Raw genomic sequence first — 15,213 nt, 5'->3', positions numbered from 1 at the left:
AAGATAAAACAGCTTCCTCGCAACCAAATCACTTAAACATGGAACAAAAGTTGTTTGATGAATGATACCCAGACATCATAAAGATGGCTACGTGTAGACCTGCCACACCTTACACCTGATAGATCAATATTAAAAGGTAATGAACAGATCTGGGTTAACTTTGTAACAATAACACTACACACAACAACAATCTAAGGACTACGAGCAGTCATGGCTACATTGATTTTCGTCCCAATAACGATACAATAGAGGAAGTTATTGTTGTACATACTACCCATAACGTCGTAAACTAAGACAGAACTCATACGTAAATAACCCCACCATCGTTTAGTATCGAAAATAAACTCCGAGTGATTCCATTAACATTTGATAAACGGTAATACTTTAGTGAAATTGATGGTCAGTAGCTGTATCTTAAAATATTATATTATGTAAGTGGCGTGAAGCAAGCACAATGTTAATTCGAAATAAGGTCAAAGCTGACTTATGTCCAAGGCAAGTAATAAAAAGTTCAGATATAGTCTTCATATATGGGGGGGGGGGGGGGGGGGGGGGGGGGGGTTGCTTAATTCAGAGGTCCTTTATGGTTGTTTGAAAATTTTGCATACGAACGTTTAGCAATATATTGCTTATAGATAAATCGTTATGGATTGCTCTTAAATACCATACAGTTTCGATGAATATGTTTTATTCGCTATCCGGTTTTAATATTCTTTATTTTCTAGAAACTAATTCAATTGATTTAACTTTCCTGAGACATCCAGAAAAGTAAATAAAGCGAATTCTTTACAAACGTTATTGGGGTTTAAACGTTAAACGATAACTTACAAATTCCTAAAATTTTAAAGAAATAAGGTATTTCTATTTTTACTGCAAATAGTTCCAAAGTTTTTCATCAGCTGTGCACCATTTTCTTTGTTCATAGTTTAATTGTCCAGCGATCTACCGAGTGTGATAAGGAAATGTGCGGTTAATTCATTTAGTGAGGACATAAAAAAATATTGTCTAAAACATAACGCAAAAAAAGATTACTCATAAAAATACAGAATTCCAAATGCTCTGAATATTCCTTTGCCAGATAGTAGTTGTACTAGTGAACTACGTACAGTAGGATACCATCTATATAAATGTTACACAACGAGTTGTTGTTGAATATGCTATTTCTTCCAATCCAGTTTTTTTCAAAGCAATAAAATGATATAAATCTATAAAAAAAACGAAAAGTCACAAAAACAATTTGGAACTATTTTCTGTGTGTCATCATTTCTGCGTTCTCGTGAAACGGCCTTCAAGTGAAAGCCAATCAAAACGTATTGATCAACTTGATAAATATAGTCCCGGTCAAAGATCACATTATCAGCCAACGGTTATTTAACAGTTGTAATAATTAGTCCATGACCTAGGAGTTGAATAACATCTATCTATTGGTTTAATGCATACATGCTCATTGAGTATATGTTTCGTGTACAATTCTAATAATAAATGAAATGTCTGATATACAAAATAGATGTATCGATGGTAAATTACCGCTTTGTAAGAGACTAGTAAGCCAGGGTTCGATTCCTAGCAGAGCATTGAAATGAATATAATTTATTTTGCGCTTTAATACATAATTGATTAACATTACCAAACTGTTTGTTTAATGTGTGCAGAGTTAACTACACAAGCTGAAGGAACAACGACAGCAGCAGCACTACCAACAACAAGTGCAACTGAAACAACAACGGGCGAAACATCAACTGCAGAAATAACAACACATGTTGAAGAAACATCTTCAGTAGAAATGACAACCCAAAGAGACACAACATCAGTGGAAGCAACAAACTCTGTGACAACATCAGTGGAAACAACAAACTCTGAGACAACATCAGTGGAAACAACAAACTCTGAGACGACATCAGTGGAAACAACAACTTTAGTAGGTATAGAATCCTCAGTAGGAACAGACACAACAGCCGTTGTATCAACAACAGATCAGGGCACAGTAAATGTGACAGCTAGTTTATGTGAATGCATTTGTGTAACTTCAATTGTAAATATGACTTCTGAAGAATTAAATGAAGCACTACAAGAATTAAAGGAAGAGCTAACAGTGTCCAAAACCGAACTTTCATCTTATAAACGGAAGTTGATCAGTGCGCCTGACAGTCGACAGTCCGCAGCTAATTTAGGGTATGTTGGGATATTAGTGATAGTATTCGTGTTTGGTTCGATTATAGCTTGTGATAGTATATCCGTCTATCACTTCTTTAAGGGGAAATAAAAAGTGATAATGTTGTAATTGTTGGGAGGGGGCATTCTGGGCCCAGTTTGTTCAAAGGATGATTAGGCTAATCACGATTCAATAACATTATTAAAAAAACAATAGAATATTTTTTTGAAAAAAACTAGCTTGACATTTCTTTTAAGAAACATTAACAGTGACTTCGTACCTGCCTATTTTGAAGCAAAGGGGAAATGAAATTTTCACTAATCCAGTGATTAAGATAATCACCTTTTGAACAACCGGGTCCTGTTCCTTATTGTGCCTTATTAAGCATAGGGGAAATAAAACTATCATAATGATTTGTGCTAATAATGATAATACGTTATGAAATTAAATGTAACTTTTACCATTGTATGTCCAATGATGGTATACTTTATTTGAAATATTTATCACAATATAAAACCCTATCCGATAAAAAAAGAAGTAGCATCTACGATATTAACATCGTCTTAATTGGTTAAACTTTATAATGTATCATGAAAAATGTATGAAACTTTGCTTTTCATTGAATATAGCGCAGAAATCCGATTTTAAGTTTAAAAAATAGGTATGTAATTATTATCGGTACGGTGGAAACAAGATAATGTAAGGCATTTCTTTAAATTAATTTATTCAACTTAAACAAATTATTTCAATGAAAACTTGATATATATTTATCACGTGGATATCGTAGATCGTATAACTACCACGTCTTAAGTTCATAGTTCTATTAGTTTCATTGACTATCAAGACAGGTATCTTGAGAGGATTCCTTACTTGTGCAACGCTTTCTTGCAAGATTACTCCTGGGTCATTATTGATACAAGGTGTTTCATTACTTGATAATTGTGGTGAAATGCTCAACAATCGTGACTCAGGTATTTCAAAGCCTCTGTTGAGTCGGACGTTACATACAGTCGCTGTCTGTGGTCTTATAGTGATCTTCTGAGACGTTCTCAGTATAGATGCTATATGTACATCTTCTTCAAGGGGTACGTACGTTTTGCCTATGCGCATGCATGCCAGATCAAAATACATTCGTACGCCATTCTTCCTTAACCAATCAAGTCCAAGAATACAGTTTATATTCATTCCTTCCACGACATAAAACTTGTGACTTAAGGTCAGGTTTCTCATTTGAAAAGGAAGTTTAACAGAACCTATGACTCTGAGTGGTGTGCTATTGACTGATTGGAGGGTCATGGTTTCTTTTCTTAACCTAAGTTTCTTGAAAACAGTCCTAAAAATCGTATGTGTTATAAGGGAAACCTCTGCTCCTGTATCCAACAGAACTCTAATTCTTTGTTTACCTAATTTGATCACAGTGGTACTTGGATTACCCGATATGTTTATTTTCTTAGATATAGGTTTCCTTGACCTAATCCCTCTCTCACTATCGGTTTCCTTATGATGAGAGGTTTTTAGTTTAACTGACTGTTCCTAGGGTTAACTCCATTTAATTGGGGACAGTTTCGTCTTAAGTGGCCTGACTTGTTACAATGCCAACAAATTAAGGTTTGGACATGAGATTGGGTATTATTTCTTGTGTCCTGTCTTAGGGCCTGAACTTGATGTTGTTTAGGGTTCTGGAACTTTATTGGAGCATGCTGACTGGTTCTTTGATTAGCTACGTAAGGAGACCTATTTGACATGGTAGAATTGTACTGTCTGAACCTATCTCCGTCTTGACATTGCCTATTCATAATCCTATTTCTTTTACATCTGAAGCAATGTTTTTGTCTTGAGTGGTCAACTTCCATGGGAACAATTTGTCTCGTGTCAGACTTAGTCTGTGTCAAGGGCATAGCTAAGTCAAGTCTTTGACTATTTTGTTTCTTACATTGTTCAGTGCTATCTTTTCTTAAGTTGAATCTTTTCCTTAAATTTTGCTCACGCATTGCTCCACCTACGGCGTCTTCTAAGGTCTGGGGATTTTCTCTCATAACTTTCACTTTCAGGTAGTCATAAGCCAACCCATCGATAAAGGTATTCACTAACTGTTGTTGAACAATAACCCTATCATTATCTTGGGCATTCGGATAGGCTTCTTCAGCTATCTGCAGAAGACGTTCAGCATTAATCTGAACACTTCCATATCCGTTTGTCTTGTCTTTCTTAACAAGGCCATTGCTTGTTGTTCATCCGTTATTTCTGCGAATCTTTGTTTTAACAGTTTCTTTAAATCACCCCAACTAAGAGCCTCTTCTCCATCCATAGAATCAATATAACGTTTAATAAAGTCACTTACAGACCCTGTGCTTGTTTGATAAGCAATGTTTGGTATGGCTTCATCTGCCAACCCTACAAGTTTTCCATATTTCTCGATTTCTTTTACCCATGTTTTGAACTTTGTCGGTTCACCCTCAAAGGTTTTAACGACCTGACCGACACCTTGTGCCGTCATTGCCGCTGACAGACTTTTGAACTGCTGGGCCATGCCCCTAATTAGTCTATCCCCTTCATCATGAGGAATCCCACCCACAGGGGCACTTGGAAGATCTTGATTAACCTGTGAGGGAAGTCCCTGTCCTGATTGGGGGGTACCTAGGGTAGCCTTCCGCTCCAGAATCTCCTGCATGTCTACATCATTAGTTGCCATTTTAACTTTCTACTCTAATAGCATCTTACAAACAGCAAATGTAAACAAGGTCAGTTGTAAGGTACTTTAAGAAGCAAGAGTCTCACCTACCTTAATAACTGCCTCTTCTTGATCCAGGGTATGATGTTGTTTCCTGGATCCTGGTCACGGCACCAAAATCACTCCCTCATGTCACCCTATTATTCAATAGAGTTAACAAGAAGGATCCCAGGTTCAATGTCTTTTAATGTATAGTAGAGGTCAGGTACACAACTCCAAAGGCACGCCCATCTCCGTGAAGTCTGATGTTGTAGCGGCGGAAGTTGTACGTTGGTTCAGCCCCAAAACCAAGTGCGGTGAGCAGAGAACCTGCTCCTGAATTAATAGGGCCAACCAAACATTGGGCAACTACGCAGCTACAAACACCACAAGAACAATGGTTGATCTTAGCGACCTAAGCACATCAAGATTCTGTCAAAATGATACATTTTTGGATTCAAACTGCAGAATCTTGGCGCCATCTGTTATTCTACATGGCGACAGTGCTGACAGATTGGGGATGCACATTTAGTGCGACAACCGTTGATTGGTCAATTCCCCAATCCTAAGCCGCATTGACGCAAGTGACATCCAGGTGTTCCAGCAAGAAAGACCACCGGGATACTAGTCACTATTTATATAACATTTTACTTATTTTAATTTTAATTGCGCAGATAAAACCATCTGCTGTTTAACTATAAACATACTGTAGTAAACATTACATGATACATGTACTATTTCATGATACGTACATGTAACATCACTTGCTTCAATAGTATTCACTGACCACCATAAACATTGTTCATACAAATATGCCGATTCTGAAACCACTGTTTACACACCGGTCTCCAGTGCCTATACAGTACTGGTTTGCAAAGGTCATTCATTACAACTGTACACTTCATAAAATCGTATACTCCAATGTTTATATTATCTCTCTACGTATATTTAACACAAAACATTCAATAATAAAACTTTTTAACACTTATTTAAATCTCCCTATTTGCAATAAAGCATTATATACAACAAATACGATATATCTGTTTCCGGTTCATCCAGTGACACCTTTAATAGTGTCACACAAGGCCATGGCCATTTGTGCATCTGTAATTTCTGCAAACCTCTTATTAAGAAGTTTCTTTGAATTATTTCCCCTTAATTAAGTGCGTCTTCTCCATCCATAGAATGTTTTGTTTGATAACTTCTTTAATCCCACCCAAAGGGGTCCTTGGTAGATGTTGGTTGACCAGTAATGGAGTCTCTGACCCAATGGAAGGTACCTAGGTAAGCCATCTGCTCAATAATTCTCTGCATTTCTAAGTCATCAAAAGTAGCCATTTCAGCTTTTTCTAATTGTCATAAAACCGAATCTAACATCTAACACACTATTAAGAATGTCAACAACGTCAGTGATAAGGTACTCCGTGAAAGAAGAGTCTCACCCAACTTTTCAAATGCCTTTTCTTAAGTCCTCTCCTTGATCTAGGGTATGACGTTCTTCTTTCCTAGATCATGGTCACGGCACCAGCAACGTTCCTTATGTCAACCTACTAAATACAGTCAACAAAAATGATCCCGGGTTAGATTCTTTTAATGTGCATGGAAGTTTACTTAATTGCGTAGATAAAACCATCTGCTATATCGTTCAGCCATTTGTAATTTCGATCAACATTCACTTAACTTACAGTAGTAGGCATTATGTAACAGAACGAATGATTATCAAATTTAAATCACTGCCTCCGCTAGGGATCGAACCCGGGACCTCTGGCTTACTAGTCTTACGCTCAACCGATCGAGCTAAAGATAAAAGATAAGATCTCTCTAGCCGAGCGGTATATTGCGGCTAGTATTTACCAGGGTTACAATTACATGATACCTACTTCATTATACTTACATATAACATCACCTGCTACACAAGTATGACCTGATCTTTAAGGTCTGCCCCCCATAAACATTGTCTATACAAATGTACCAAATGTCAAACGGCTATTTACACAGGTCCCCCACGCCTTTGCAGTACTGGTTTGCAGCTATGGTATAAACATTAACAACAGCTAAATCCACTAAACCTATACACACTCATCAAATAGTATATTCAATTGTTAAATTTTCTCCCTACTTATATTAAAAATAAAACGATAAAAATTTTAACACTTTTTTAGAATCTACAACAATACTGTCTTCATCTTTCCTATTGTGTTAGCCAGTGGCAAAACCTAATGTATATACAGCACAATACTGTCAGTTATATCAAAATGGCCCTAATTGACCGACCCAAGCAAAAAACAGTTATCCCGATAAATAAAGGCACATTAATCGATATCAGGTATCGATAACCCGCACATTTGAAAAGTGCTAGGTCATTTTTTATGAGATGGTATAATATCTATCGGATTCACTTTGTCTTCTATAGGTTCCCTCTGGCATCTTGTAAAGCCTTTAGGGTCAAACGTATTTGGATCTCCGGGTTCTATTATCTATACCTAGTATGTCTTTGACAGCTAATAAGCAACCTCTTGTATGTATTGTATTCGGAGTTGTCTGCGATCCTTTTGATATATATATATATATAACCTTACATTCGTAAGAAGCTACAATGAAGCCAAAGACAAAAAGTTTCTTGTCAAGGGATTATTGTCTGAGAAATGTTGTAGTTTTTTGTAATGAGTGCCCTATTGCAAATGTATCCTTCCCAATAACAGACGATCCTCTTTGTGGCTGATTTGTTGTGTGATAGATAACAAATTTGCATTTCTTCTCCATCTTCTGTTTCATAGGTAAGACAACTTCGTACTGTCGTGGCTGAAGTGTCTATATCAATTACACAAGGCTTTTTTGAGTCGGGATATACAACAAAATGTACATCAGTCAAAGTTTCCTTAAGAAACTCAAATGTCTTCTGGCAATAGTCTGTCAATTTAAATCTGACTTCTTGGTAAGTTCCGTGAGATGTTCTACTATTTTGGGGATACTTGGTATGATGCATCCATTCCATTCAATTATCTGAGATGGTAGGGCCTTATAGCTTCCCGTTTCTCAATTGTTTACTCCTCGATTTGTAGAAATGAATACACTATACACCTATTCCATTTCCGTTTGAAAAGAAATGCCCCCTATTGTCGAGATTGGGTCGTTCACAAGAAAGTGTAATTAAGACACAGAAAAAATGCCCCAATGTTTTATTTAACAGCTGGCTGGAACTCACAATCCGTCATCTCGCTCTCTTGCCAATGGCACCTATTTAGTTACTAGCAGTCTCTGTCTCGTGTCAGTCTGACTCATTAAGAGAGCCTCCTATTTATGTGCATGTGACGACTGCACATGCTGCTAGAACGATACTTGACTTACAAAACCCAGCTCGTCACATAGCTGTCAAAACTTTCCAATTCTGTCTCTAAAACCAGCATCTTCAGTGGTTTTGTATGTCCAAGTTGAGAATCTTTCTTGGCAAACAAGCCTCTATTGTCTAAGTAACTTGAGTGTCTCAACAATGTACTGACCCGATACATCTTCTTGAAAGTTCGTCCTTGACACCGTCGTCTGCCGCAGTTACGCTGGCTATGTCTTTATCGTCTAGAGCTGGTGCCTTTGCTATCAAGCTGCCACGTCTTCAGTTAATAGTTCCCTTTGTTTGGTTAAATATCAAGACAGGTATCTGGCATGGTGTTTTGACTTTGTCTTGTTAGGTTAATCCAGGTTCATCATATATACAGTTCTCTTCACTCCATCAGTTTCCTTATGTACACGTACTGAGGTCTTTAGTTTAACGACATATTTGTAATTCTTCCGCTTAGCTGAGGAGAGTTTCTTCTGATACGCGAATGTCATTCTCCATTACAATGCCAACATTTAAATGGTGAACATTGAGCTTCCATTCTTCAGGACTGTTCCTGGGGGGGGGGGGGGGGGGGGGGGGGGGGGGGGAGGGCGGGGATTCTGTCTCGAATGAGTTATTTGTGGTGCAGTTAATTTATTGGTGGTTGTCGGAATATCTTGTTCTAGGATCTTTATTTAGGAGGGGCTGTCTATGAGTGTCCCTGTATCCGTCACTGTCACTGCCTGCTACTAGTGTGGTCGTGTTAGATTGTTTTGTTTTCATTTATAACACTGTCTCTGTCTAGTATGGTTAACTTCCATGGGAATTTCATGTGTTGTATCACTGATGTTATGCCATAGAAGACAATGCGTGTCCTGCCTTTGGGCTACAAGAGGATTACAAGAGGAGTCCTGTCTAAGACTGAACGTTTTCTTAAGTTTTGTTCGCGCCTCACAATGCGAACTGCATTTTCTAATGCCTCGAGTCTTCGCGCAAAACCTTTATCTTAAGATAATAAAAAAAAACAGCCCATCACAAATGGCATTCACTAAATAATTTTGTATCATGCCATTGCTATTTTCTTGGGCGTCTGGGTAAGGGTCTTCCGCTACCTGTTAGTCGTTCCGCATGTTTATGTACACTCTCATTTACACTTTTTCTTGTTATTTTTAACAGAGCAATGGCCTGTTAAGAATGCGTATTCCCGGCAAATTGTTGCCTGAGCAGCTTCTTGAGATTTTCCCGATAACGATCTCCCTACATATCATCAATATACCGTTTAACAAAGTCACCTACTTGGCCTGTGCTCGTTTGAACGGCTATATTCGGAATTGAAGTATTGTCTAGCTTTACTAATCTTGACTACTCTTCAGTTTCTTTGATTCCATCTTCAATACCATTAAAACACCCTGTGCCGTCATAGCCACAGAGAGGTTCCTGAGTTTCTGAGCTATATTTCTTATAATTACGTCGCTATCGTCTTGGGGGTCACATGCCTTGGGTTAGCACGACTGGAAGTTTCTTGGCTTTGGCTTGGTATTCTGATTAGGTTAGAGTAAGTTCAGCTATTCATACGGTCAGCTAACTGGGACATATCCATATCTGAAGAAAGGGGTGTCATTATTAATTTGTGTTTCTTTTATACCTATTCGTTTCTATAAAATTATCAGTTCTATAAATGGTCAGATAATCTAAGGTACTTTAAGGAGATGTCGAGAGTCCTGGTCACTGGCATCAAAGTTAGTTTATATCTCCTTTCCCTCCTATATTGTCCTGAAAGGGTTCTTACATGTAGGTATAACTAAGACACAGAACTTATGTCCCAAAGTTTTTATTTATCGGCTGGCTCGAACTTACAATCCGTCCTCTCGCTCTCTTGCCAATGGCACTTATTTGGTCAGTCTTCGTCTCCGTCCCTTGTCAGTCTGACTCTCCACCAACAGCGCCTCCTAGGTATGCCTAATGTGTATGTTACGACTGCACGTGCTGCTAGAACAATACTTGAGTTAAGAAACTCCAACTCGTAATAAGACCGTCAAAACTTTCCAATTTTGTCTCTAGCACAGACTCAATGGCGTCTGTTCGAATCAAATGGAAAAAAAACCCAGATATTTTATGTGACTACAGGTGCTGACAGATTACTTAGTCAATTCTGGTCCCAACTGGAACTTTTTAGTGCATCGTTATGGAAAAGTAAGTTGTTTTTAAATATTGACTCATGTTCCTCTACAACAATCCAACTTGACAGTGGTGGTACCGATATGTTCAGCTTAATATTATGTACGTACACAGAGAACCTCAAACAAATGAAAAATTGTGCTGATTTATATTAGATTAATTACTGTGGAACATCTATATTATATTCATTACAATCAGATATCATTGGTGTGAATTTAGGGAATTAGTTGCGTCTTTTTCATCAAACAACTGTTTAGATGTATATTTGTTCCTTAAGACATTTAAAGTAGTACTTTACTTGTCCATGTTGTGGATTCATAAAGTGGCTTTATTGTTCATTGTGACGTCATTATGGTTGATATTATTCGTGTTGTCGATCGCAAATTCATGTGATTACGTTAGTATAACTGTATATTACCCTGTTTATAGAATGTTTGATTTGTGCTCAATGTACATTACCTTTTGTAAATATGAGGAAATGTAAGGAACTAATACTCAAGTTCAGATGCTTAATGGTGCATGTGTTTCATTTTTATTCAATCCCTTTAATATTCCTGAACTACAGCTGTACATAGCAACTTAGACAAATGCTGCTTAAATATCACTGTCAGTGCCTAAGTCATAAAAATTGCTTTGTTTGCTAGTTACGTTTTCAAAATAAACAATTTTATTTCATCAGAGGAACGTGTTGTCTTAATTACGGTGTTGTGTTTTGACTCAAACCATCCAATATGATTGTTTATTTTATATTTACGCATATTAGTACCAACACCCAAAATAATGTTAATAAAATGGGAAACTAGCAGAAGTATCTTATTAACCATAAATACATCTATTTTCGCGATGTCTTATTTTCGATTGTATGCTTAAGGCATATTTATTCCTGCATAAATGAGATGCTTTAACTGATTTGCTGGCCACGACATTAAATTAAAGAACATTTCTCTCGAAACCTGATTGATTTAACGGTGTTTAGTTATATTGAGTCATGGTTGTAGAATTGACAGCTTTTCTTATTAGAATGCATATCAAAGTTTCTTGCATGTTGGGGAGGGAAAATCGATATCGTCTATATAAAACGTCGTCAATACGAAACGTACAACTATAAGCTTTTACGCATTTTTCTAAATTCATTTATTGTCTATATTATTAGTTTTTACGTATTATTTTTTAATCCGTGTATTGAGGTATTTAGATAATGTATGTCAATAACAGGAGAATACGGAGGGTCAATTGAGCCGGAAGTGCAACTCGACTTCAGCAATGGAAGCTACACTTTTTCTCCAAAACCCTTGAAAAGACAACTTGCCTCTCTGAACACCAATTCATATTATCCTTGTGTTTTTTCTCCCTGTATTTTGTTTCAATTTTGCCCAATTTTGTTCAGAATGGTTAGTGTTTTCCGCCCTGTCGATGATACCAATGACGTAAGAATATATCAAATCTAGATAATGTTACATGATAACGATTAGAACCTTGTTGTTGACAAATGAAGCACCAGGTATGTCAATATCGTCATTATGTTTACAATAGGTCTAAAAGATAAACTTGGTTTCAACACCCTAACTGAAATAGACAATTCTATACATATTGATTTGCCTCAAAATTCTTTTGCAATACAAATGCAGAATACCTTTTGCTAAGGTTGGGTTGCTATGTACCAGGTTGATATCCAAAACATTTAATGAAAGCCTTTTTTTTTTTTTTTTTTTTGAAGCAGATTCGTAAGCAAATAGTAACATGGAAATGGTTCTACATTGTTGCTAGGTTTTGTCGGCTAGCACGACAGTCCTATACGCTTAAACATGGCATTGTTCACATAATACCAATACATTTAGAAATAGAAAAAAAAAATCGGCATCAATACTCTTGACCTAAGGATGTTTTGACAGTGTTAAAGCTATTTTCATAAAACATAAAGGCCGTTTAGAATTCAACAATGGATGTCCTCAACTTGGTTTCATTATATTAAGTTTATCTTAATGGTGGGTTATGTAAATATATATAAAATATTTCAAAAAGACTAACTATATGGAAGTTTGTACTTCCTAATTATATCTTTGCTTAAGAAAGTCCAAATATTTGTTCTTTTTTAAAATCAGTTTAACTAAATATTACAAATATAATATTGATAGTACATTGTATATACGAGATGCAACTGCTAGCGGCAACAGATTAATTTGTAAAATTCTTAATAAAGATTACACAAGGCAAACCCAAAATGTGCACGCAATTATAATTCGATATCACAATCAATAAAATGAAAGGAATGGATGACACGGGAACACTAGAACAACTACGAGGATTATATATATTTTTTCCAAAATAATTCATATTCCCAAACTGAGAGACTGGAAAGTTAAATTTAAAACACACTTGGCTGTTTCAGTATTATGGGAAATATTACTCATTAATTCTGTTAGATGATGCTATTCAAAATCAATAACATACAGCCAGGGAATAAATAGTAGCGAAACCTCTTATATTAATATTTCATTGACATACGTCTCATTGGCATAGTGAGTTGTTCATTACCTATATTAAATACCTCTGTGCCATAAAATAAAATCCATTAATTGAATTATTGATAGCATTATAGTTATAAAAGTCCAGTCAGTGGAAAAACAGAAACATTCTATGTCCTTAATATTTCCCTAGATGTGATGTTAGCCATATATTTCCCTATCATAGGTACGGTCCTTCTCTACATATTATATTTTTGAGATACTCGTCTCTTTGATGTGAGACAAAAAGCTGTTGCCGCGATGTTTTATTTTACATTTAAACAATATAAAACTTAATTATCTTTATTAGAAAAACTGTATGATTGGATAAACCGATAAATTATTGATTGCCTAAGGTGAGAATTCTTTAGACAGGCTGTCGTCTCGATTACTAAATATAAATTATTCCACTTTCTCGGACAAAGGTTGTGAGTAATTGCATTTTTTTTCTTTCTGATATCAATAGTGAATGACTGAATCACAGACAGCTATTAGGGCCCGTTTTGAACGAACCGAAGGTCAAAGTAATGATAATTGTTCAAGGTCACTGCGCCAAAGGTTAGGGTCAAATTTTGTATCTTGTCACTATTGAACACTTTGTTATGACACTATAAAGCACTGTTGTATTTTACCAGGGAGTCAACTGACCAAAGGTCATGGTCAATGAGTAAAAGGTCAAGTTGAAATTATATATTTGCTCACTATTGATCAGTTCTTAACGACACTTTAAAGAAGTGTTGGGCTGGTCAGAATTAAACAAGGAGTCAACTGACTAAAGGTCAAGATCAATTGGTCAAAGGTCAAGGTCAAATTTGGTATCTTTTCATTGATGAATATTTTATGATATGATGAAGCAAAAATGTTCATGTCCTTTTATAATCTATAAAGATTTGTAAGTAAATACCAGTGGCAGAACACTTAACGTTAATTTTAGTTTGCATGTGCTTACATTCAGTGAATGTTTAAATCATAGTTGGTTCTAGACAGCAAATATTCGTTAGCTGTTAAATACCCCAGTCAACAGACAATGCCATTTTCAGACGGAAGTTCCTTGTAGGAACTACCTCACTTTAATTTAAACGAGAGGCCTGTCACATGGGCTAAAGTGTCTTAACCAGGATACAACTATGAAGGCACGGTGTGGTCCTTGTTCTCAATATTCCGAGATACATAGACCGCTAGGGTATGGAGCGGATCTTAACACTGCATTGGTCCAACGCCATACCGAATGAGCTATCGCGCCACAGACAGAAATGTTTTGGTATTTATATAAACAATCGAATCATATGCCAAGGACGACTGAGGGAGAGGATTAGACGGCCTCCTGTCCACGTAATAAGCAGTAATAAGGTTGCCCCGCCAACCCTTATTCGTGTGATTACATACCAGAAAACACATTTTGAATTTGTTTTAAAAGAATAACTAGGTTTTCTGTCTTCTATTTCATTAAGTCATTTCATTCTCGACTATGGGGTAATTTTTGTAACTTTTTTAGCTATTTTACTTTTGGCATGACGCGTTTTTTGTTTTCAGAGAAACCTACAGTCAGTTATTGACATGAATATACATCCATCATTGACTACACGATGTAATCCATAATGAAAAAGGTTCTTAATGCACAAAATTCAATACTGCATTTATAGTAAATGTTGTAATATACTAGGTTATACAGATAAAGACATATACATATTGAAATAATTTGTTTTTTATTTGTCTTCAAACCAAAGACAAAATAAATCCATCCACTGGATCATATCAAGAGAGACTAATGGTATGTACAATGACGTTTGATTTTGAATTGACCTTGCAGAAACAAACCACAGTAGCACATCTTCTATCAGCTTCGGTCATCCTCGACATTTTCTTGTTTACTGGCCTTGGAGTTAACTTTGATATATTGTTCTGTACACATAAGAACTTCCAGTTTATCACATGAAAGTATTCAAAAGATTTTTGAATTTTCATAATTTCTTTAATTGGGACACACATGTCTCTGCATTCTAGTATTCTAGATGTGCTTACCTTTCACGTTAGATTTAAATACATGTAATTGCATGATTTTATTAAGTAAGGAAATTTTTTCTGATAATTAAATGTAACTTTAACAAAATGTTTGTCTTTCGTAAGAATATATCAGCATTATCATAGTGCAATGGTCATATCTATAAAATTCCTCTGTTGTCGTTCTCACGAACCTAGTCTGAAATTTAACGAGCACTTTCCAATTTTGAAAACCTTCGTACACCTACTCTTTGCTTTATTGTCTTCTTCATACAACAATGCATTTGACAGGGACAATCGATAATCTTACACAAGTTTATAAACAATGGCTGTAAGTCCTTGTACGCCCTTC

General features: G+C 36.2%; 1 protein-coding gene across 1 annotated transcript in view; it reads left to right on the top strand.

Annotated features, from left to right (window-relative positions):
* LOC117336624 (mucin-5AC-like) overlaps positions 1-3,811 on the top strand; it is a 54,414-nt gene extending 50,603 nt beyond the window's left edge. Inside the window, exons 14-15 of the mRNA XM_033897235.1 lie at positions 1,653-2,172; positions 3,805-3,811. Coding sequence (XP_033753126.1) covers positions 1,653-2,172; positions 3,805-3,811 — 527 coding nt within the window. The remainder of the gene's footprint in view (positions 1-1,652; positions 2,173-3,804) is intronic.
* Positions 3,812-15,213: the final 11,402 nt, after the last annotated feature.

The sequence above is a fragment of the Pecten maximus genome, chromosome 10 (assembly GCF_902652985.1).
Source record: "Pecten maximus chromosome 10, xPecMax1.1, whole genome shotgun sequence".
Lineage (NCBI taxonomy): Eukaryota > Metazoa > Mollusca > Bivalvia > Pectinida > Pectinidae > Pecten > Pecten maximus.
The sequence above is the reverse complement of the archived record's forward strand: the minus strand, read 5'-3'. Positions and strand labels throughout refer to the sequence as shown.